The 24,522-nt window shown below is 48.8% G+C and overlaps 1 protein-coding gene and 1 long non-coding RNA gene across 8 annotated transcripts in view; one reads left to right on the top strand and one right to left on the bottom strand.

The window, feature by feature from the left end:
- Positions 1-24,522, top strand: part of Tet3 (tet methylcytosine dioxygenase 3) — a 100,390-nt gene that overhangs the window by 6,904 nt on the left and 68,964 nt on the right. For 4 of the 7 annotated variants that reach the window (XR_005503660.2, XM_008763095.4, XM_008763094.4 and 1 more), the window contains one exon: positions 12,133-12,189. The exons of 2 other annotated variants lie outside the window; for them this stretch is intronic. Coding sequence is in view for 3 of the 5 variants with exons in the window: in XM_008763095.4 (XP_008761317.1) it covers positions 12,133-12,189 (57 nt within the window). In the remaining 2 variants the exon portion in view is untranslated. Of the gene's footprint in view, positions 1-11,589; positions 11,858-12,132; positions 12,190-24,522 lie in introns of those variants that run through there. One more of the 7 variants, XM_001057850.8, reaches the window with a different exon arrangement.
- LOC102548361 (uncharacterized) lies at positions 2,155-10,873 on the bottom strand. Its single transcript, XR_001837620.3, has 2 exons — positions 10,743-10,873; positions 2,155-9,408 (listed from the first exon to the last, which is right to left on the bottom strand). It is a non-coding gene; the product is annotated as an uncharacterized LOC102548361 (long non-coding RNA).

The raw sequence follows: 24,522 nt of genomic DNA, 5'->3' as shown, positions 1-24,522 counted from the left end.
TAGAGGGTGAGCCAGGTACAAGAGCTGGTGTTTGGTTGTTAGAACAGCCTGGTGTGTTGCACCGCTTCCTAATGCGAGCTTCCTATTTCCCGTTCTCTCTCCACTCCTGACAGACTCAAGGGTAAAGATGCCAAACCCTATGGACTAGATATTCTTGTGACATTTGTGGATGTCATTAAGTGCCTGTTTTGGCAACAGTGGATCAAAGGAGCTGGGGATGAAGCCAGGGCCTCTGTCCTCTTGAGAAAGCTGCTGCCGGGTTGCCCAGTGGTCATGGTAGAAATACTGTGGACCTGGGTTGACCGAGGCTTAGAGACAGCCCTGAGAAGTCTGCACACTAGGCAGACCTCACCGTGGTTGGTGGCTACTCTAGGCCAGGTAAAAATGTAGCTGGACACCCTGCCGTACCCAGGACATCTACACGTATGTAGGTTTGTGGACCAGGGCTTGCTTCCAGTTTCTGAAGAAACAGTGTAGTGGGGATGATGGAAAGAGTTTTTTCGTAAGGCCAACTATTTTGTTATGTTTATTTGTGTGTATTTCCACACCACAGTGCCTAGTGAAGGTCAAAACAGCATGAGCGTCTGTTCTCTTCCTTCTACCTTGTGAGTTCTGAGGATCAAACTTGGGTCCTGAGGCTTTGCAGCCAGCGCCTTTCCCCATCCTCTTGGTGGTGACCCTGACTTTTCTTTTTTCAAAGAGCAGTGGTCTCGTTGGATTCCTTCACATTGATATTTAAACTTTGAAGAAAGGTTTTCTTTCTCTCTTTTTTTTTCCTTTTGTCTTTGCTTGATTTTTAAAAAGGTAACTAGTAACTCTCCTTTGGAAAAACAAAACAGAACAAATAAAGGCCTGAAAGTCTGAGAACAGCTATCTATCTAGCCAGCAACTCCACCTAATGGGCTTGTCTCTGGCACATTCAAGGGCTGAGACGCGCCTGACAGACTCTTCGGGAGCAAAGTGTTTAGCAGCCCCAGGGGACCGCAGGGACCTTAATCATCTGATCTTTGCAGTGCTTAGCAGACCAAATGTGTCCCAGGACTGGTGAGGTCTTTTTTTTTTTTTTTCCTTTTGGCCTGACTCCTCAGGTATGGTGGGACACTCCCTCTGCAGAGCCTCAAGAGGTCCTACCATCTGCTTTTATCTGTACTCCTTGGGGTTTCCAGTCCTCCGGACATCCTTAACGCCATCCTGACTCAACTCTCCCAGCTGCCTTTGGGGTTTCTCTTATGTTGTCTGCTGACAGCACAGCGACTTGGTACTATCCTAGAAGGGCCATGGGAGGGGAAGCTTATCCTGTGGTTTTCTCTTCTCTACTTGGCTTTCTTTTTTTCCCAGTGGGCTTTGGGAAGGGTGTGCCAGAATCCTTGGACTCAGTAGTTCAGAATTTAAAGATTAAAGATGGATTCCCAGGAGCAGGTGGTTGCTTCTCTGGGTTGGCAGTAGGTGTGACAGGACTGTAGTCTCCATTCCTAATTCCAGAAAAAACCCAGAGCTTAGGCTGGTGTCTGAGTTTGTTTGATTTACATCCTTTTCACTTTAATAAAGGCATGCCTCTTTAGTCGACTGAGTATGTGGCACCATAGGGTGACAGAGTAAAACCCTCTGGCATTGGTTTTCTTGGTTGTGAATCTCAGAATCTCAGAAGGATAAAATGTAAGATAGAAAATGCAACTTCTCTGACACACAGCGGCAGGATTAGGCTTTACATATTAACAACTGTACACTAGTCTGACTGACTTGTAAGCCTGTAAACACACATTAAATGTTTATCTTGAGACATCCCCTGGCTTGGAACAATGTAGAACAGGACTTTGCAGCCAGGCATAGGAAGGGGATGTCTCTACCCCAGGAACAAGGTGCCATGGCCTTGGGCATAGGCTAAGGAAGCAAAGACCTGAGTAAGCAGGAGAAGTGAATCTGTACAGAAAAATACATGCATTAGGTTGGAAGCTGAAGAACTGTACGGACCACAGCGGATAAATGGTCTGTGGTTAGAGGGTCCTTGTTAGCCATCAGCTGTGTGCATCTGTGTCAGCTTTCCAGGCTTAGGCAGTCTTTCAGCAATGTCAGAAACATGGTGGGTTCTTGCTAAGCCATTTGGGAGTTCAGTTTCCAGAGGATGGTGTTCAGCAAAGGGAGAGATGGCTAGAGTAAGTAAGCTAGGTGATGAGATTCTTTAAAAAAAAAAAAAAAAAAAAAAAAAAAAGCCCACCCAGATGTTTGAGGCCTGAGAAAAGGCTGGGCCAGAAGACCAGAAAATCGAGATACTGTTTTTAACCCCATAGCCACAGACTCAATAAGGACAGTCAGTGGAGGGAAGGGAGTGTTTTTTACAAAAGGAAATGTGATAAGGATAGTGAAGGGGGCCCAAGCCTAACTGAGCCATTTGTGTGATGACACATTATGGTCAAGTGTACAGATGGTCAAGGTTGTGCCCACTGGGGGTTTGTGACATGGAAGGTTCAGGAGCAGTCTGAGCCTTCCCAGGCAAACTGGGAGGCAAGTAGCCAGAATGTACTATGCCTAGTAGGAAATGCGTATGACAGCAGTTTCTCTGTATAGCAAGGAGAAGGAAGTGAAGGAGGCCTCCAACTTGGGGAGCATAATTAGGGGCAGGAAAAGCAGCCATTGGGTCCCTGGGTGCTAGGGGGTTTATACTGGGGAAGGAGAGCCGGTCACCACTGACCATTTGCTCCCTACTGCACATTTTACTGAGTGCTCCAAGTCCTCAGTCTTTACAGAATTATGGTGTTAAGTGACCGAAGGGCAGGTTAGGACTGGCAGGAAGTCCAGTTTTTTCCCAGTGGTTTGGAAATTGTAAATATAATAGTTAATTTTTGATAGTTCTAGAGCAGATTATTGACAGGGTGGTGGTGTTACTTGAGAGAAGTGAAACTTAGGCTAGCAATGGGCTATGGGAATGCCCATGGTTCCTTAGCAAGCAGCCTAGAGAAGCTAAGATCTGGGTTTCTGCAGAGAAATGATTCTCTCTTGAAACCTCCTGGACAGAACTGACAGGCTTTACTGCCTGTTCCATCGTCCAGTGTGGATGGGGACTCCACACTGGGGTCACCTGGGGAAATGTTACACTTGTAGGGCGTGGGTTCCCACCTGCCTAACCGACCTAGAGCCGAGTTGACTGGCCTGAGGCTCTTGAAGCAAATCTGCTGTGCAGGGTGGAGACCCTCTGCTGCATACAGAGGCAAGGCTCTCACCAGAGTCGCAGCGCACCAAGTGGTTTAGCTTCCCTTCTACCTTGCTATACAGCTGATCTGCAGCGTTTTCCAGAGCTTGTTACAGAATGCAGAATCTCTGGTCTTATCCCAGACCTTTTACACCCAAATCTGTAGTTGGGCCAGATACCCAGGTGGTTTATATAACCATTAGAATTTGAAGAGTAAATCTCTTAACACTGTGAGACAAGGAGAAGAAGGTATGGGGCAGGGGGAAGGGGGCAAAATAACTCACAGTCAGGCACAGGATTCTAGTTGCCAACCAGGAAAGGGGAACCCGATCCAGGACTGCCTCTGTGTTCTCATTCCTCTGGAGTGCCTTGGGCTAGTGAGTTTGGGGTGGTACTGTTTAAGGACTTGGGTGCAATCTGAAAATAGCCAGGAAGGCTCTCAGATGTTTGCTGCTGGAAAACCTGATGAGGGAGGTAATAAATGAGGGAGGCCCACAGGTCATAAATGGTGGTTAACAGAGGGAGGGGTATGTCTGTGGAATCTTGGGTCTGGTTGAAGGGTCTGAGATTGTACAGCAGATCATGAGTGGGTGTTGGCCGATGAGGAAGTGACTGTAAGATAGGACAAAGGGCTGAAGAGACTGCAGCAGCCTAAGCAGCAAGGCTCGGCCAAAGTCAGAGGGACTTAAGTGGAAAGGCCTAGACTTGTTTCACTTCTTAAAATAATTTCTGTGTACGAGTGTTCTGCCTCCTTTCTCATGTGCATGCCTGGTGCCCTCAGAGGTCAGAAGAGGGTGTTGGATCCTCTTGGAACTGGAACCATGGATGGTTTCAAACCATTGCATGAGTACTAGGAATCGAACCTGGGGCCTCTGTAAGAACAAATGCTCCTAATGCCTGAGCCATTTGTCCAGCCCTCTTGGGCTTGTTTTAAAAAGAGCTGCACGTGTCAGGGCTTGGCTTCCTGACCAGGTGGAAAGAGCTGGGACTCAGTAAAGGATTCTGTCTGCCTATCTTGAGACCTGTCGCAGTGGTCACATATAGGACAATCAAAGGAAATGGGGCTAGTCACTTAGAAACGAGTGGAAGAACAAACGTTGTGTGGAAGAGGAGCCAGTTCCTTCCTGTGGAGGCGTCTACAGGCCTTCTGTTAGTAGCTTCTAAGCGGGCAACTGAAGCCATGGTAGAAAAAAGGAATGTGTGTTTACAGTTTTTCCTACACTGTTAGCTGTCTGAGGGGTGCTGTTTCCTGTGCTTGCATGTGTCTGGATAGAGGCTGGGTGCTGACTGGTGATGCTATCAGAAGGGAGGGAGAGATCTTCAGGGTCTGTGGGAAGGGAACATAAGGTGTTGTTTCATATTCCTAAGACCGCTTCCTTGCAAAAGAAATATCTATCCTGGGCCATAGCATTTTTGGTCACATTTTTGTAGTGTGTGTGTGTGTGTGTGTGTGTGTGTGTGTGTGTGTGAGTGATTGTGTGTGAGTGCACATGCACTCACAGAGGCCAATGATCAACATCGAATGTCTTCCTCAATTGATGTCCACCTTCTATTTAGAGATAGCATCTCACTAAATAGACCTGACTGGTCTGGAATTCATGAAGGTGGTTTAAGCTGGCCTTGAACTCAGAGAACCCTTTTGTCTCTTGCTACCATGATCTGTCCACCTTATTTTAAATGTATATTTTTTTTATGTATATGGGTGTTTCACTTGCGTGTATGTCTGTGCATCATGTGTGTGCCCAGTGTCTGTGGAGGCCAGAAAAGGGTGGTATCATATCCCCTGGACCAGAGTTAAAGATAGTTGTTAGCTGACATGTGGGTGCTGGGAAGTGAACCTCCGTGTTCTTAACCACTGAGCCATGTCTCTAGGCCAACCCTTTTATTTCTTTTGTGACAGTCTTCAGATTCAGTAACTGAAGATTCAGATAGACTGGTTGTCCAGCCACCCCCAAGAAGGATCCTGTCTCCAGTGCTAGAGCAGCATCAAAGCTGGGCTGTCATGTGGGTGCTGTAGGTTCTGGAGATCAAAACTCGGATCCTCATGTTTGGACAGCAAGCACTTTGCTGAATGGAGCCACCTCTCTAGCTCCCTAATTTCTCTTGTCATGCAGGGAATTAGAACTCAAACACATTAGACAAGTGAGTACTTTATGCCTAAGCTATACCCCAGCCCTAGGCTTTATCCTATAACAAGACTTAGTTTCAGATCTGGGTTGAGGTCAGGCTTGTGAGCTTTCTGAAAGGTTCAGCTGAATTTCTCTTGAATGTGCAACAGGATCTCTTCCTGGGGAGACAGTATTTGGTTTGTAGTACATTCCCTAGAATACTCATGGCCATTCCAGGCTTTAAAAGCGTGCTCTATCTGAGCCATCCAATGTGAGATCCATAAACCATGGATGGCTATTTAAGTTAAAATTAAAATTACAGCAGTGGTCGCAATAGCTGCCTTCTAACCGCTCAGCTGCATACGGCTAATGGCTCAGGTTGGACAGTGCAGAGAAAGAATGGGAGAGCGGTGGCTCATACCTGTAATCCCAGCACTTGGGAGGTAGAAGCAGAAAGGACTCCTGAGCTGGAGGTTGGCTTAACTCTTTCTGTAGTCCAGCCTCTTTCATGGTGAGTTCCAGGCCAGTCTCCGCTATATACTAAGACCCTGTCTCAAGAAGAAAGCAGTATTGAAGAGCCATTGGGCAGAGCTAGGAGCTAGACAGAGGGTGTCCTTGTGTGGTCCCCAGATCCATCCTCATCACAGCCTCTTTCAGGTTGAGGAAATGGCCTTTTGGGCTGGGAATCATGGCTGTGGTATAGAAGAGAACAATCTTCTTCTGATTCTAGCCTACTTCAGAAACCATTCTGGAAGGCATGACTATGTTTTTCTTTAGTGCAGCAGTGGGATCCAGTGCGGTGAGACGCCCTACTAGGACCCTTCCACCTAGTCCTGATCAAAGCCTCGGGGAACATTGTTCAAGTTAACTTCTCCTGCACGTACTTGTTCACAGCCCAGCCCAGCCCAGAGTCATCCCTCTGCCTTAGGCTGTCTCCTGCAGAAGGCGGTGTGGTGGCTAGGTGGGCTGACAAACCATTCTGGGACTCAATGTCTAGTCCCCATCTCTTCTTTGCCTATAGAAGAAGAGTGGAAAGCTCAGGAAGAGGATGTTGGGGGTGAAGACCCCCTTATCTTCCTCATGCACCCGCTGTGGTCCAGTTGGTTGTTCTGGAAGAGTCTGTTAGGCCTCTGCCTGGTGATCTGTGTGGGTCCAAAGCTGCTGCCACTCCTGGACTATGTACACTTTGGTGGTCTTGTCTACCATTTACATGAGAAGTTGACAGCCTGAGTTTCTGCTAATGACTGAGACGGGGGTGGGTGATGGGGGCCTGGGAAAGCAGCTCTGTGTGAGATCATCAGTTGTCTTTCAGGTGAACTCAAGTCTGGGGGTTGCTTGATTGCTTCAAGCAATGTGGTGGGCAGGGCTCTCAGATGGCTCTGTTGTTTGCATTGCTGACCTGACTGACTTGTGGGGGTTCCAGAATGCTAAACCCTGGCAATTAGTTGACAAATTACATGTCTCCCACTGCTGATGGCACAATGAATCCAGGTCCTCACAACAGGACAGAACTGTGGCTGTCCTTGTACCTCACTGCCCCTCTTGATTGTTGGAGGAAGCCTCAGAAGGGACAAGGAGAAGCTGATTCAAAAGCAAGGGGCCAGGTACTGGACTATAGCGTTCCATTTCTGAGGCATTCATGTCTGGGAGACCTTGGGCTGTTCTCACCTGTCTTTTTTATTGACTTGTACCTATAGGGGTAACTCCATTCCCCCAAAGATTCCAGGATTGATGCTGGCACTCTAGGAGAGGGATAGGTTCTTGCTTGAGGCCTGGGGGTGGGGTGGGAAGGTGAGGAGAGGTGCAGGGAGGGGTTGGGACAGGAGGAAAAGAGCAAGCACTAGAGCAAGGAGAACACATACCTTCTAGAGTCCCCTGGACCTACAATGTCCCTATCCCTGGAGAAGTAGAGCTCCTCTTTGGTGCTGCCTCAGTTTCCAGAGTCTGGTGGTCTTAACCTGTGGCTAGCTCCATCCAGCAGGCTTCTCCTCCGACTAGTGTAGGCCAGGCCAGGCACTGAGCCTGAGCCAGGAGTAGAGGGGACAGTGTGACCTTTATCCTTCATGAGACCAAGGAAACCTTTTCCTACCAGAATTCTGTTATAAAGCTGGAAGGGCGGAGTGCCTTGAGGACAGTCTAGCCTTAATGGGCCTCTTTCAGACCAGCTGGGAAGGGAAGTGGGCTGGGTTGAGAGTTTGAGTGTATTGTCTTGTGAAGGATTGAGGAGGGCGGTGACTCCCCTGACCCTCTGCTCCTGGAGTGCAGCTCAAAAGAGGCTAAAGGCAGAGATGTCTAGATGCAGGCAGCTGGGCACACTTGAGGGTGTTCACAGATCCTTAAAGCAGGGTAAATCTCTGTTCATTCCTTTTGGAAGTCCTTCCTCCAGGCCACCCTGGGTTCCTGAGGTGTAATACACACATAACCTTTTTCTATAGGGTCATCATATAGTTTCCTGCTATTTGATGACTCCTGGAAGAGTTGGTGGTCCGAAAGACTGTTTCATTTGAGTCAATACACTGTCTTCTCCTGAGCATCTAGACCAGTGATTCTCAACCCTTTTGGGGCGGTGACATATCAGAAACCCTGCATATCAGTTAGCTACATTACAATTCATAATAGTAGTACAATTACCGTTATGAAGTAGCAACGAAAATGTTGTGGTTGGGGGTCAGCACCACATGACCCTATATTAAAAGGTCGCAGCATTATGACAGTTGAGAACCATTGACAGGACGCAGGGAGCACAGGTAGAGCATCAGGACCTGTCAGGGACTCAGGTATGTGACCTGACTTGTCACGGGCAAGCGAGAGGGTGGTTTGGTGCGGCCCCTTTGTCCAGCAGGGCATCAGCAGTGCCATCACTGTGTCTGCTTCTGCTGGATCTCCAAGGAAAACCATCTTTCTTCTGTTGTTCCTTCTCCTCTGCTTCCTCCTCCTGGTGATTGCCACTGACAAAGCCTTCCGCTGCCAAAGCTAATTGTGAGGTCTGATCAGTGAATGAAGGCGAAGGCAGTTCCCATGACAACCTCAAAGAGTTTCAAATATAGGGGATGATGTATGTGTGATGGGCTGCAATTACTCAGGTGGAAACTGATGTGTGGCCACCAGGAAGCATAGGCTCCAAAGGTGGGTGGGGGGGCGGTGTTCAGCGTTCTTTGCAGGATCCTTTGTATGATGGAGAGGCAAGGAGGTCATAGGTTTCCCCTCAGTCAGTTCCTCAGTGTTGGGAGCTGTGGAGAGAGGAAGGGTTCTGGGTGGGGAGGCAGGTCACATGATCAGATATTAAAAGGTATCAAAAGAGTAGGAAGTACTATAAGCTGGCAACAAGCTGAGGTAACTAGAGAAGGCTTCCTGGAGGAGGTGGGCTTCAGTTGGGTAAGGAAGGAAAAGCGCTGTAAAGAGGTACCTTGTTTAGGATGAGGCGGAGGAAGCAAAGAGACTTGTCTTTGGGAGCAGTAGGTGGACGAGCATTGTAGGGGTATCCATCGGGCCACTGCAAGAAGATAGTAAGAGTCCTGCCGGCTCATTTTCCTGCTCTGTGATCTTGAACAAGGTGTTTAGAACTTTGTATTGTTTCTCCATCTGTAGGGTGGGTATGGAAATTCCTGGCGTCTTGGTTTATTTTGAGGTTTAAGTAAAAACTTTGTATCCCCATTTGTGAGGTCCAGCGAGGCTTGGTTCACTAGAAATCTGTCTCTCTTGAGTGTGTGTCTGAGTTCCTGTTTTGTCTATGTGGAGTCTGGTCTATGGATAGCCGTGTTCTCCAGATTCTCAGTGTGTTTCCAGCAAGCAAGGGACCCCATTGACCTTCTCTGTGGCCCCACTCCTATGGCCAGTACAACGGAGTCTGGTTGGACAGGATGGAAGACTGGGGCAGGTATTGTCTTCACACAGAGGGATCCCAAGTACCTCTGAGAGCTGGTCCCTTGGGAGGCCCACATATAGAAAGAGGAAGGTCAGCAGGAAGTGAACTTTCTAGCTCGGTGGCCCTGGCATGTGTCTCTGACTGGCATCAGGTACTCTCAGAAGGAAAGGTGGCTGGAATGAGAAGAGGATGGGAACATGGGGGCTCCCTTGGTTTAGCCAAGGGCTGCTGGAGGGTAGAGTGGGTACCTAAAATTAAGGGAGCACAAAGTTAGCACAGGGAGATGGGGGAGCTCCTATAAGCTGTAAGGAAGCAGCACAGTCTGCAGGGGCAGGTCTAACCTTTCTAGGAGAGTTGGTGCTCGCCCCCAAACCTCCAGGCTTTAGGGACCTCGTGTAGAAAAGCCTGACCAGGAGAGGAGCCTCCTTATCTCAGTGCCCAGCCCCCTGCTACTCCACACTCCTGAGGCCGAACTCAGCTCAGCACATTCCAGTTCTGTGTAGACCTAGGAAAGGGGAAGACGGGCCCACCCACGAGGGGGAATGACTGTAAATAAAGAACTGCTTGAATGTGACTGGTGCTCCAGGAGAGGCCTAATGTTGTTCCCGGGGCCAGGGAGGAGCCTGGCTAATGCTCTTCTAGGCTTGGTGACTGAGGACCTGGCCGAGGGGAGGCACTGTTTGGATTCAGCCATGCAGTACATTAGCATGCGGGGGAAGGGTCAGGAAGCAGCACTGGGAAGAGTGAAAATATTAGTATTCTCAGATCTGTTTGTCAGGAAGTGGTCACTTGAAGTGACCCAGTTGTCTTTCTATCTTCCTGGGCTTAGAGAGAGGTGTGTGGGTGGGTGGGGGGGTTCAAAGGATGAGAAGGGTTTATGTTTGAATTCCTGCCCATCAATTTTCAAGGGCAAATTGTTCAATGTTCCCCAATACTCTTCCTTCTCCTGAAAACGAGGCTATGTGTAGAGTAAAATGAGATGAACCTACAACATGGTTGGCACAGGGCTTGGTATGTGGGGGTGGGGGTGGGGGCTGAAACACTGTGGCAGCCCTAGTAGCAGCAGTATTGATATTGTCCAAGCTGTATTTGCCTTTCTATGTGGGGTCCATGGATATAATAGCACCGGGCTTTGGGGAACCCAGAGAAGGAAGAGGATTCATTTAGGCTGGTCAGTAGTGAGTTAAGACACAAACACTCAGTTTGTCACATCAAGTCATGATTTAGGACATTGTCCCTTTATCTTGTCATCCGCCTCCCTCCCTGCTCTGGGAGGGACCCAGTAGGACAACCTCTTGTCCCAAAGGGGAGACAGGTGTGGGCCCTGAGGCCTCCATATATCAAAAGCAGGCTTGCCTGATCCTAAAGAACTTATCTGATTCTGAACACCCCCTGGGGGCCCTGGGGTGGGGCAGGATTATGCATTTGGGGCGGAATGGGTAATAGAGCGAGTCATTGGAGGGAGCAGGGGTGCTCATCCGTGAGTCACTTCTCTCAGACCTCAGCTTATTCATCTGTGAGAATGAGAAAGCACCCTGAGCTCTGGCAGAGATGTAGAGTGCTGGAAGCCAGCAGCACCTACCTTGTGTCAGGAAGTGGATCTGTGCCTTCTCAGGCCCTCACACGTGTATGAAATGGCTGCTGGTTCCATTCTTCAGATGAGCAGAGGGAGGCTAAGTGAGGTAAGTTACCACAGGCTAGGAATGTAGGGGGGGATACGTGGATACTAACGTGTATGTGAGGTAGAATCCTGGATGTTCCCCTTCAGAGAGGGAACGCGATGACAGATGCCTGAGGATGCCTGGGTATTGAATCCCAGAATGCGATTGCTAGGACCTTGCTATCCCCCTCCCCACTTTGGTCTCCTGGCCATTACACCCTCGGTATGCGTATAGTTAGGGAACTAGAAGGAAACTCTTAAGGGCAGAGAGCCGAGGGTGTTTTTGGAAGGGGTACCTGGTGGATCTTCTCCAGGAGAGAAAATTGCATTTCAGCTCTGTTCGGTAGTAAGGCTTTGCCGGGGAGGGCATAGCCAACTTGGGGAAGCTACAGCCAGTTTTCCGAGAGGGGTATGTATGAGAGGGAGTAGAGCTATAGAATGGCAAAGGATATGGTCTTCAGAGAGGACTGACCTGGCTGGCTTGGAGTTTGAGCTATGCTGTGTTCTAGCGGTGTCACCTTCGGTAAGTTACTCCACTCATCTGCAGTCTGCAAAGCGGGGGCGGGGTTAGGGGGATGTGAGGCTTCTGCTGCCCTGGATTCTCCTTGGAGGTCCAGAGCTCCAGCTCTCCTCCGGCTGAGAGTGGCCGGTATGGGATACCCACATATCGCCCTCCCCGCCCCCGCCCCCCACTCCGCCGTACTACAGTTGCACCCGCTGGAAGTGCAGGAGACGCCTTGTGTATGTTGCCAGAGGGTTGGGGGTGCCCCGGGATCCCCGGCCTGCCTGGGAAGCAGCCCTTGTAGCGATGGCTCCCACCACCAAGGCCCCTGCCTGGCTGCTGGGCAGGTCCTTGGCGGGGAGGGCCGGGCGCGGGATTGGCTGGCGCGCGCGCCGCCCCCTTGCACACCAGCCTGGCGGGGCGGGAGCAGCCGGCAGCTGGCCGCCGCCTCTGCAGTGCCTCCCTCGGTGCGCTCCCTCGGCGGGGATAATGGGAGGCCCGGCGGCGGCCGATGCAGTAGTGGAGGCCGGCCGAGGTAGAGCGCTGGGCCTGGAGGGGAGGGAGGCCGTGTGCCAGCCGGGAGCGGGTCCCTGGGATCTCCACAGGCTCAGGAACCGAAGCAGGAAAACAAAACACTGGAAGGCGCAGGGGCCCATCGGCGCTGGGGAGGCAGCTGGAGCAGGAAGATGGTCCCGTCCAGCCTTTCTTCTCCCGGCCCCTTCCCCTCCAGTGCGCTGGGGCCTGTGCAGGACTGCTTTGCTCCTTGCCTGCTACCAGACTGCCTCACCAGTGTCTTTGGCTTTTTTGCAGGTGGAAATAAATGCTCGTGAAGGAACGGGGCCCTGGGCACAAGGGGCGACTGTCAAGGTACCCTGCGTGCTTGTGTGTGTGTGTGTGTGTGTGTGTGTGTGTGTGTGTGTGTGTGTACGTGTACGTGGGCGCGCGAGGTGGGGGTGAAGTGTTTGACTGGATTGGATAAAAATAAAGGGTCTCCTCTGGTGATCCCTTAATCTCCCACTGTGTGTGTAGCAGCAGCTGAGGGGGAGGGGCGGCGGGAGTGTGGGCGGCCAATGAATTCTCAGGCCTCTGTGGGTTTTGTTTGGATTCGTTTTGCTTTCTCAGCTGGATGGTTTGGGTGCAGTTGGGGTTTGGTTTGAACTGTATATATATGTGTGTGTGCGCTCTGCGTGTGCGTGTGTGTGCGTGTGTGTGTGTGTGTGTGTGTTTGTGTTTTATAAAGACCTGCAACCCACTTCCCACCCCTGCCTCTGGAAATCTCTGGAGAATGGCCCTGGCACTGTTGGTTTGCATCCAATCTGCAGAAATCCCCGGGGTGCGTTGTCGCGGGGAAGTGGGGGGTGAAAGACAGTAAGGGGGAGGGAGAATTGCACTCCTGAGTCTGAAGCTGATAGGGTGTCATTAGTCATGCTGCTGTCACCATGGAGATGGCTGGAGAGAGGAGAGGAGGTGGTGGGGGTGAGGATATTTTGGGTAGGGTGGGGGCTGATGCAACATCATGGCTGGGAAGCCAGCGGGTGTCTGCTGTTATTCTGTGCCACTTGGTGTCTGGGAGACTGGGAAGGCAGTGTTCCCTAGTGTGAGGGAAGCAGAGAAAGGGGCTGAGACCCACTCCAGGTGGGTTTTCAGAGGGCGGTGTAGGTCATTTGGGAGGGGAGAATCTGATTGCTAAGAAGCTATGACTAACCCTGGAGGGGGGCAGATCAGTAGATTTCCTTCTAGTTTGCCCCAGTTTACAGGGCCGGGGGCTCACTCTAAGTTTGGAATTACTCAGCAGTATCCTTTGGCCCAGAAGGAGGGGGGACTGGGACAGAAAAAAAAAAAAAAACAAAAAAAAAAAAAAACAAAAAAAAACCGTGACTGCCTCTAAAGAGCAGAGGTTGGGAGTGAGTGTGGGGACAGGTGGGCAGGTCAGGCCCCCGTGGGGCTCTGCCTTGCATAGAGGAGGCCCTGAGCCTGGTTGCTTAGGTAGCAGGTGGGCGAGCTGTGAGTGTCCCTGCATGCTCTTAGTCTTTCCCGATTCCTGGGAAAGCTGTGGGAAGCTCTGAGGAGGTGCTGGAAATGGCATTCTGCCACCTCGATGTCTGTGGTGACACTGACAGGGTGGGGCTCTGCTTCCTCCTGTGTGTGTGTTGGGGGTTCCCGGGCTAACTTATAAGGTGTGGATATGAAGGTCAGGGTTATTCCCTGGCCTCTCCCCAAGCAAATACTTGAAGAAGAATGTGGATTTTGCTTCTGAAACAGCTTCTTGGGAAGGAAGAGCCCAGGACTGCTCTCTGGGGAGCTGGCATGCCTTGGTGAGGCTGGGAGTTGTTGGTAGTCATCTGGGAAGGAACCGTGGGAGACCCCAGGCAAGTTAGAAGCACCAGTGATCCTGTTTGTGCGTGCGCGCTGAGAGAACTCTGAGCTCACATTGGCTCACTTATGCTCGCTCGTGGGAGCCAGAATCCAGCTTCCCACCTCCGCTTCCTTTGGCCACCCACTGCTGGCTGGGGGAGTTGTAGTCACCCATGCTGTATGCTGTTCCAGGACTGTGGGCAGTGGAGATGTTAAGATTATGAGGGAGAATCTTCTTCTGTCCCCCAACTCTGAAAGCCAGACGAAAGGATGGGGACACAGCAGGCTCAGGGAAAGGGGAAGCTCCCTCCTTCTGCACCTCCATCCTTGTCTGCTTACTCTCTCAAGCACCCTGCCTGCCTGCTGCGTGGTGATGCCTCTCCAGGGAAGACCTGCTTCTTTCCACTCCGCTAGCATGCACTCTGTTTCTGCTACCTGTTGTGCTGTACCCTGGGATGTAGCCAAACCCTGACCCCAGTGTTGGGGAAATCTAGAGAAAGTTCTCTGTAGGTCTTCCCCTGCCCTGTTCTGGGAGCTTCATCCCTTCTGTCCCCAGCATGGATCTGCTTATATTGAGTTGCCTGCCTGAGAACCATAGCTTCCTCCTATCCTTGATGCCGCAGTACTCACGTCTGAGCCCCTGTTTCTGGCACTGTCTTCCCTGCACATTGGGGTGACAGAGTTTTGCTTACTCTATTATCATGGTAAAAGAACCCTTCCTGTGGTCAGGATAAAAGGGAGTATGTGTACATGTGTGTGTGAACAGGTTCCCACAGGATGGGTATGGGAGGGGTAAGCCTCAAGGGGGAATGGTGTCCAGCAAGCCAGAAGAAATAATGCATGTCTCCCTGTGTGCTAAGTGGTGCCAGGAATATTTGGATGCGTGGGCGTACATAGTCCTGGCACAGCCACAAAGCTTAGCTTGATGAATGCAAGTTGTCGGTTTGCTGCATATTGTGCTTCATGTCATTTGCCCATGATATATCCCAGGGAATATGCCACAGCATGATACCCTGCTGCCGCCTCCTTCCCCTCAGCTGCCTAGACAGAAGACAGTGCAAGAGCACCAGGCTGCCCTGCATTGGGGCTCCCACACTCTGCCTCATGGGCGCTCACTGGCTAAGGATGTCTGGAAACTATTTTGGTACTGGGCCCAGGATCTTAGCCTTCTATCTCTCCGTTTGACCATCCCAAAAATGCCCTGTTGAGAATCTGTTCCTTTTGACTCTGCATACTCTTGGTCATTCCTGACTGTTCCTTTCTGCCTGTCTTCAGCTCTTTGCAAGAGTCGAGGAGCGCCTTCTCTCTGCAGTAATTTATAAGCAGCAGTAAAGTTGAAGACCAGTGGGCCTATCAGGCGGGAGCAGAAAAGAATGAGTCCAAAGGATAGCAGATTTGAGCTGGAGAATGGTCAGGGCTTCCTTCCCCGTGTGTATCACAGAGCTCAGCTCTACTGCTTTGGTAACCCCCAGTCATTTTTGAATGAACGTTGGAGAAGAGGAGGGACTGTGGCAGAAGAGAGTAAGCCGGATTAGGAGACATCTGTCCGTCACAGTGCGGGGGCCTGGGGCTGCATTCTGGGACTACCACCATTGATGGCTCTTTGGCCCCTCTTGCTGGGCCACAGAGAAGTGGCCCAATGAGAAGTGGGGGTTTGGGGGGACCTTGGGTGCTCATCTGCTTCTAGCTGCAGATGCCCGTTTCTGCTAGAAATGGGCTTTGTGGTTTTGCCAAGTTCCCTCCCATACCCTGGAGGTTATAGCAAGTGGTTTGTCTGGCTGGGGGGTCTGAGCTGGGATATGGCAGAGGCTTTGTTTTGGCTCTGCTTTTGGGTCTCCCAATACTCTTAAAGTCTTCTTTTCCATCCCTGGCCTCTTGGGCTTTTAGCCTCATTTCCTCCTGCATCCAGACATCTGGCTGTCAGCAGGACCCCCATTTCCAGCTTTTGAGGGGGAGGTGGTTTACTCTTGGGCCGTTTAGGGGTCTGGGCAGACAGAACAGGGACTAAGTACAGCATAGGAAAACAAGTTACTATGAACCTTACAAAGCCATTAGACACTAAGATATGGACTAGATGACATCAGTTACAAGTGGGAACACCAGCATTGCCAGTGTGTGTTGTGCAGACGACCGCTTTGATCTCTGCCGTGTTTGGGGCGTGTGAACGTGAAAGCAGCACAGACAGAGCCTCTCATCCACGTGCACACCTCTGCGCCAGACTCACTTTTTGGCTTTTGACCTCAGAGGACTTTTTTTTTTGAGCTGGGGACCGAACCCAGGGCTTTGCGCTTCCTAGGTAAGCGCTCTACCACTGAGCTAAATCCCCAGCCCCAGACCTCAGAGGACTTTTAAGAATCAATGCTCCAGCCTTGTTTTCAAGCTCAGCCCTTCTAGGATCTGGTCATTGGTTAGGGTCTTGTGCTCTGAAACAGATAAAGTAGAGAAGGAAGCTTGGTATTGGAAAGAAAGTGTTGTTTTCAGATTTTGGATAAAATACTGTGCTGTTCATGTGAACTTGAAGATCAGTTTATCAGGAGTGCGGGTCTCCTGGCTGTGGTGGTACCTACCTTTAATCCGAGCACACAGGAGGCACACACAGGTAAATCTCTGGAGTAGAGGCCAGCCTAGTCTAGGAAGCCAGGACTGCAAGTAAAGACTTTGCTTTCTGGAAAAGTTTGGGTTCTGGGGCTGGGGATATAACTTAGTTGAAGAGCATTTGCCACGGACTCAATCTCCAACACTGCCAAAAGGAAAAAAGGTCACCTTGTAGACATTTAACCTAGATATAGTTGTGTGTGCCTATAATCTCTCAACACTTGGAAGTAGACCAGGAGTTCAAGGTTATCCTTGACTATATAGCTAGTTTGAAGCAAGTCTGGGCTATCTTAAAGTTTGGGTCTTATAGACTTTTACTGCTTCACTGGCTGAGAGGGAGCAACAGGTAGTGGAGTTCTTTACTCATGGGCTCTGCCATTAACTGTGAAGAGTCACTTTAGAGCCCATCGACATGGTTTCCTTTACAGTGGAGGGCTTTTTTTTTTTTGGTTAGGGTTTTTTTTTTTGTTTGTTTGTTTGTTTTGTTTTTTCAAACTAATGTAGAAACAGACCAGATCGGTTTTCTCCATTTGTTTTTGTTTTTTTTTTGTTTTTAAGTTTCAAGATACAGTCCCACTTTGTAAAGTCGGCTAACAGCCTGTACAATTTGCCTCGGGTGTTGGGTACCATTCAAAGCCTCCTGAGCGTCCAACAGGGCAGTTTCCACACTCTTGCTCTTGGATGTCCTGAAACTGACAGTTTCTCTGTGTATGTGATGCTGGACTGGGTCAGATCGTGACCAGCGCTGCTTCTGAACGTGCTTCTGGCAGTGCACAGGGCTCTTGGTTTGTGTGCCTCCATTCCCTTTCTGGACACCTCCCCACTCTTCCTCACTCTGCTGTTTGTTACAGAGAATCTCTTGGAGCAGCCAAGCTTCTGTAGATAAGGACCCTTCCTGCCTGCTTAGGGATCTGATGGTGTGTAGTCTGAACCACACGAGCCCCTGAAGGGTGTGTGTGTGCTCAGAGACTGACTTCAGGACTCACACATGCCCGTGAACAGTCTACTACTGTTATGTCCTCGGCCCTCTTGTTGCCCAGGCTTTTGAATGTATTGTGTAGCCCAACAGGCCTTGAATTTGGGATCTTTCTTAGTTTCCTGAGTAGCTAGGGTTATAGCCCTGTTCCACCAGGCTGTTCTTTCATTTAGGATTTAAAAAAAAAAGTTTAAATTTTTTTTTTTTTTTTTTTTTTTTTGTGGAGCTGAGGATTGAACCTGGGACTTGCTAGGCAAGTGTTCTGCCACTAACCTTTATCTTCAGGCCTTTAAACAGTGGTCCTTACTAACCTAGAGGTATAGCCCTTTCCTCTGAGGGGCTGACCTCATATTGTGATCTCTGTAAGGATGGACACGCCATTATCTGGGTGGCTTTAATTGAAGCGTCTTGGCTCCACTTTATCCAGCTGAGATTTAAACATGAGTGTAAAAATGTGAATTTTTTTTTTTTTTTTTTTTTTTGTCTCAGCAGCCTAGAGAAAGGACCCTGAACTGTCCTGCTACAGAAATATTACTTAAGGGGCCAGCATGCCAAGTGTAGGAGGATCAGGGTCTAAGCAAATCCTGGTTGTGTGTCTGGCCAGGAATTCTTGTGCCCTTGGTGCTTAAGTAATTGGATTTCTGAGCTCCGCCCCCATGCATCCTCATGAGTAATCCTGACCTCATGGGCTCTGCATGGAGACAAAGGCATTGAAAGGTTTGCAGCTCATCCCTAACAGAGAATTCCCCAGCTCTGCCCCGCTGACTGGCTTCTGCTTCTCTCTCAGGCCTGTGCAGCACTCACTGCCTTCTCTCAAAAAGAAAAGGCAGAATACTTGCCTAGCAAGTCCCAGGTCATTTTCTGGCCTGTAAGCTTTGTTCCCAGTCTTGCTAAGCAGACAGTTTATTAAAGGGACTGTTGCCTGTCATCTACCTGCCTCTCCCTGTTCTGTTGATGGGGATAAACTGGGAGGCCAGAGACACCTGTCAGAGGCAGGCAGAGGACGCAACAAGGGTTCTGAGTGGACGACCTGGTCAGAATCTGCAAACTGACTCCTCAGCTATGCCTTCCCTTGGGAGCAGCCCTCAGACCACTGTCTCTGCTGGCATGCTGAGGCTGAGCTGGGGTACAGAGGGTTCCTTCTGACTCCCCTGGTCCTGCAGAGAAGCAGAGACTAGATCTTCAAAATGCGAGTTGTTGTCCTGTCCCCCAAGCTCTAGGAGAATGGATTGTTGGTACAGCTGGAGATGTCCCTGTCAACATAAAATAAAATGCAGCATTAAAGGGTCCAAGCCATAGTGACCTCGGCCCAGGAGCGCAGGATTAGGTGACTCCAAGTTCCGTGGTCCGGTGTTGCAACTGCTTTCCATTTTTTCGTTGGTGGTGGTTCATTTTTTGTTTTTATTTTTTAAGAAACCAAGCAAAACCATCCATCAAAACACCTTGCTAATAGATGCACTGGGGAGGACAGCAGGCAGACCGTAGTAAATTGGGAAAATCTCTGCTGTGGGTCTCGGATGCTATCTGGTTACACTCTTGGGTTTGGGGGTTGATGGAAGCTGTGGCATTCATATATTCCAAAACGATTTGCCTAGTAGTCACAGGACGTCCAGCTGCATAGGTGTTCAAGTAAACAGCTATTTAGGGGCCAGGAGAGCTCGGGGTAAATTAGCTCAGGCCCTGTAACATTTCCAACTCCGTGATCTTTGAAGTGCTCTAATCAGTCAGTCCGCTTGCTCAGCGTAGGTGCGGTTTCTTCAGTCAACACGCCCAAGAGCTGTCCACCTGTTTTTCTCTGCATTTTTCTGCCCTATTTTTTTTTTCCTCTCTCAATACCAGGATGTTCTTTAGGGCCTCAGTCTGCCCTTGTTCCCACTACATGCTTTAAACATAGCTTTCTTCCGAGTCTGACCGTGCTTTGTGACATGCGTGCCAGGATTTCTTAGGTCAGAATCATCTAGGGAGAGCACCGTGGGGGCTGTCGGGCCAAACGTATGGGTATGGGTTCCTATTTTAGACCGAGGGTGGACAGAAGATGAGGGTCCCAGGTAAACCTGCTGGAAGGTCTCTGTAGGCAAGCCATAATGGGGTCCCCTCCTCACTGGCCTCACTCCTCGCCTTCTCCCATGGTTGAACTCTCTGCTTCCTCTGCCCTGTGGCCTTCCGTCTGTTGTTTTTCACTGGTTTCCTGTTTTCCAGCTGTGGGCTCCCAGATACATCCCTGGGCCCCTGGGTAGTAGTTAGGGCTTAGCTGTGGGGTTGTGTGGTTACAGTGGCGTGTGTCTTGGGGCTTCCTGGCAAGGAGTCCAGTCTGAACTCATTGGCTAGGAGCCAGAACCCAGAGTTCTGTGCTCATCCTCATGGACCCAAAAGTTATTTAGAAAACTTTGTGGGTATTCGCATGCCCAGGAGTGCATGCATGAGCACACGCATACATTTTACACATATATTAGGATGATTTTGCTCTCCAGTAGGTCTCTGAATGAGTCCTGAGGAAGTGGGATGTGAAGAGGAGATGGGTGAGCGCCCGAACACACCATCCATGTTCACTCCCACCCCATCTTCCACCCCAACAGTCAGGAGGGCCTTGCCTTAGCTTGTCTTGAGAGTCTCTAGCATCCAGTCCCTCTGGTTTAACTAGTTCAGCAGCTCTCAGCCCCTGCTCATGTTAGAATTATCTGAGCAGCTTTTCAAAATGGGAATGTCAGTGTTTAGGCTCCAGGGATCATGATGCCCTCTGTGTGGGGTGGAGCAGGTCCCAGTGTGTCTTGAAGGGCTCTAGTCGGTTAGAATGTGCTGTCCGGCTTGAGCAGTCACATCCTCAGTTCTGCTCTGTCGCCCAAACCTGTGGGCTGCACCCAAATGATAAGCATCTGGGACAGTTAAGATCAGGTCGTCCCCGTGAGGCTGATCTGTGAGCTTAACGATTAAAGTGGTGGTGTTCTGAGGTCATAGAAATGGAGTTTCTGCCTCTCGGCCTTTAATTTGAAAAATCTTTTATTTCTTAGTGTGTGTATGTTCCCACGTGCTGGTGCATGTGCATACATGTACACAGGAATACGGGGGATGAAGGCTTACTGCGCTTGTCTTCAATCTGCCTCTACATACTGGGCCCCTCACTGGACCCTAGAGCTTGCCGGTTTGGTCCCTCGGCAGCCACTTTGTCCTATGGATTCTGTCTCCGCCTCCAGGGTGCCAGGGCTACAGGCAGGCATGGTCTTTTAATTTTTAAGCTTTTAACTGAAGTCTACATGTATGCAAGAAGGAAAGCATGCTATATACTGTGTGATAATTTCTCACAAACACGCCTATGTCATCAACATCTCTCTCTGGAAGTGACTCTTGCCCTGTTGGAAGTGCTCAAGAGTTTGTACGGCACTTGGGCAAAGTCGGGGCGTGCCCTAGTGTGGCAATATGTGCTGGCTGTGGGCCTGGAAGCTTTTAGAGTGGCCTCTGCCAGGAATACCTTTAAACACCTACTCTGGCATAGGTAGGTGTCACTGTGAAAGGGCACAGGGGCAGGGGACTTTGCAGATTCCTACCCTGTGTGACCATCTAAGCTCCTCTAGCTCCTTTTCTGTCTGGGGGTTTAAGGTGGTGCCAATCTCCAATTTTGAGTTAAAAATAAAAGCCTTTGTCTTTTCTGGCCTTTTTATTCTATTTCTCAAAATTACACTAATAATAAACTATTCTTTTGAAAAGCTGGAAGACTGCAGGGGAGGGAATTTGGTGGTAACCTCATAGCATAGCTGTTAGCTAGCATTATGTATTCAGATCTCTTCCTCTGACCCATGTCCCGGTGTGGTGTGGCTGAAAATGGAGTTGTGTTGTGTTGTTAACTCTTCACCCCGGATGACCGGTGTGAGTGTACCACACACACCACAGATGGGCAAACAGATCGTAGTTCTGTCCGTTCATTCTAGTGGCGAGTCTAGAACAGGCCCTGTAGCCCGGTTAAGTCAGGAGACTGACCCAGGGGCTGCTGATGGACAGATGGAACTGGAACTGGGAATGTGTGTCCTGTGTTAAGTGCGTTTGCTAGGTCCTTATCGGCTTGAGAACGTCTTTCTCTTTAGTGATATTGTTCCCTTTGCACTTTAATGGGAATGACTAGCATTGTGACTTCAGGCGAGGCGTTGTAAGATTAGTGAATTCTTAGGGTCATGCGATTCTTTATGTCATATGAAAGAAATGATCTTTGTTAATTTTTTTCCGTTATAAGTGGTTTTTTTAACAGTCAGGTGACTTACGTTAACAGTGTCTGACTTGTTTACATCGTAAGGTCAGCTGGTAGCTTTTGTGTTTGCACTGTTAGACGTTGGTAGAATAACAGTAACTTCATACAGTGGATTGGGAAGTTTTCTATGTATTGGTACAATTTCAAATAACACATCTGAAATAATTCTCTTCTTTTAGGATTTGATATTGGGAAACCATATGGCTTGGTATCTTTCCTTGAGAGACAGGTGTTGACTCTTGACTTTATTTTGTCCTACGCCCGTTGGTGTAAAACATTTACCATGTATTTTTTTGTCAGTGATCCATTTTGAAATTATTCCCATAATGTACACGCAGCTGTAACTGCATTCATTTCCTCTGCACTGTGACTTTTTTCACTGCGTTCCTGTTTTGTTTATTTAAATTTGTTTTATGTACTCGAGCGTTTTGCCTAAACGTATGGACGTGTACCACATCCATGTCAGAGGAGGGCATTGAATCCTCAGGAACCAGAGTTCTAGACAGTTGTGAGACACTGTGGATACTGGGAACAGAATTCAGTTCAAGAGCAGCCAATACCAAACAATGGAGCAATCTCTCCAGCCCCATTTTTGAACTTTTAAAAAATTTATCATTGACAGGGGTGAGAGGGAAGCCATGGTTTCTTTATGTCACCCTGAGTGTCTTGGAACTCAGTATGCAGAGCAGGCTGGCCTTGACCTCAGAGATCTGCCTACCTATGCTTCCCTAGTGTTGGGATTAAAGGTGTATGCTGCTGTGCCTGGCTATTTCTAAACCTTTAAAATAGTACATCTCTATTTAAAGACATCAAATAATATAAAACTATATAACTGGAACTCAGGTCTTTCTATTCTGTGTAACAACTAAACACTACTTTCTCCACAGTTTGTTACGTATTTACTTACTAAATGGGCTAAGGACACTTTCCTATGTCAGTGTGTCTATCTTAGCCTTTTCTGCAGAAAGTAGCCATGGCAACCCACACCTGTAATCCTAGCTCTTAGGCCAGGCTCAGCTGCACAGTAAGAGGCTCTGCAAAGCAACAGCAAAAATGGCCATGGAGTTTCGAATAGCACAAATTTACATAATTTAACTTGTTTCCCATTGGTGAATGTTCACAATTTTTGAGTGGCAATTTATTGATGACATGATTTTTAATTTATTTGTATATTAACAAGTATATTTGTATATTAAAAATCATAAAATGGCTTTTTTTTTTTAATAGAGGATATTGTTGTGCAGTGCTGGTTGGCCAGGAAACTCATTCTGTAGACCAGGCTGGCCTTGAGCTCAGAGACCCTCCTACCTCTGCCTCTCAAATGCTAGGGTTAAAGTGTGCACCATCACACCCAACCTAAAAAACATTTTTTTTTTCTTTTCTTTTTTTCGGAGCTGGGGACCGAACCCAGGGCCTTGTGCTTGCTAGGCAAGCGCTCTACCACTGAGCCAAATCCCCAACCCCCCTAAAAAAGACATTTTAAGGGGATACTACCAAGTTATTCTCACAAAAGGCCTTCTGAGGGCCAGCAGAATGGCTCAGAAGGCAAAAGCTCTTGCTGCTCAAGCCTGGTGGCCTGAGCTTTGATCCTTGGGACTCGGGGTGGAAACCGCCAACTCCTGAATGCTGCTCTCTACTTTCTGTGTATGCACTGTGGCCCATGTGCACCCCAGGCAAACACATTGTACACAGAGTTATAGCAGGAAAATGTAAAGGAGAATCAAATGATGTGTTTCTCAAGACAGGGTTTCTCTCTGTAGCCTCTGTTAATCAGACTGGCCCCAAACTCTGAGGTCTGCCTTCCTCTGCCTCCCGTATGCCTCTGCAGTGCCCACCCACTGGCAGACCCAAATGATCTCTTTTTTTTTTTTTTCTTTTTTTTTTTTTTTCCAGAGCTGGGGACCGAACCCAGGGCCTTGTGCTTGCTAGGCAAGTGCTCTACCACTGAGCTAAATCCCCAACCCCTCAAATGATCTTTTTTATTAAAAGAGAACTTGGATGCCTTAAGGACTAGTCATTTTGCATTTATCCTCAGTATCGCATAAGTATGTATTCTTAATTTCTATTGTTCCCGAAAAAGTAATGTTACTGATGTTAATTTCTGGCACACATATTTGTAGACACTCAGGCTTTTGTGTGTCTGTGGTGGGGATTGAACCCAGGGCCCTGTACATCCATGTGCTTTAGCATTCCTCAGCCTCCTCCAGCCGGTTTCTGGCTTATTTAAAAAGGGTGTGTATGTACGAGTTACGTTTATGTCTCGTGTGAAGATGTAATTTGTGGAATCAGTTTATTATGTTTTCTCTTAAGCTGTTATAGCTTCATTTTAGATTTCCATATATCCAAGGTGAAATTTATTTTTATATATGGTATATGAAGCAAGGACTGAACTCAGAGACCCTATTATCTCTAGTTTGAGTCTCTGTTGTCTGTTCCTCAGGTTCTGCAGTGTTTCACATCTCTTCGCCATCCTAGGGGCTCTGCAGCTTTGTCCTTTTTCTGATTCTGTTTGTTCCATTGTTTTAATTACCTGTTTTTATTCGGGAGTTTGGTCTTTAAAGATGGCTGAATAGTCAGGAATGTCTACTTCTCTTCCAGAGATCCTGAGTTTAGTTCCCAGAACACACATGGCAGTTCACAACCATTTAAGTCCAGTTCCAGGGGTCTTCACACCCCATCCATGGGCATCTGTGCACACACGCACAAACACACATACACGCACACACACACACACACACACACACACACACAAATTAAACAATTTATTTACATTTGTCTTTTTTTGTACTTTTTTGTTACTGTTTTCATTTCTTAGCACAAAGAAGCTTGTGAAGGACTTGTCGATCTCTGTCAAAAATACTGGGTGCTTTCAGTTAGAATCATAGAGGACTTAGAGGTTTGGGGCAGATGGATGGCTTTATATTGATTCCTCTCCAGAAAAGGAAATGTAGCCTGCCTCCTTCTGAGACCCTGGAGAGACGGCTCAGAGGTTAAGAGCACCGACTGTTCTTCAGAGGTCCTGAGTTCAATTCCCAGC

The sequence above is a fragment of the Rattus norvegicus genome, chromosome 4 (assembly GCF_036323735.1).
Source record: "Rattus norvegicus strain BN/NHsdMcwi chromosome 4, GRCr8, whole genome shotgun sequence".
NCBI classification, from domain to species: Eukaryota; Metazoa; Chordata; class Mammalia; order Rodentia; family Muridae; genus Rattus; species Rattus norvegicus.
The sequence above is the reverse complement of the archived record's forward strand: the minus strand, read 5'-3'. Positions and strand labels throughout refer to the sequence as shown.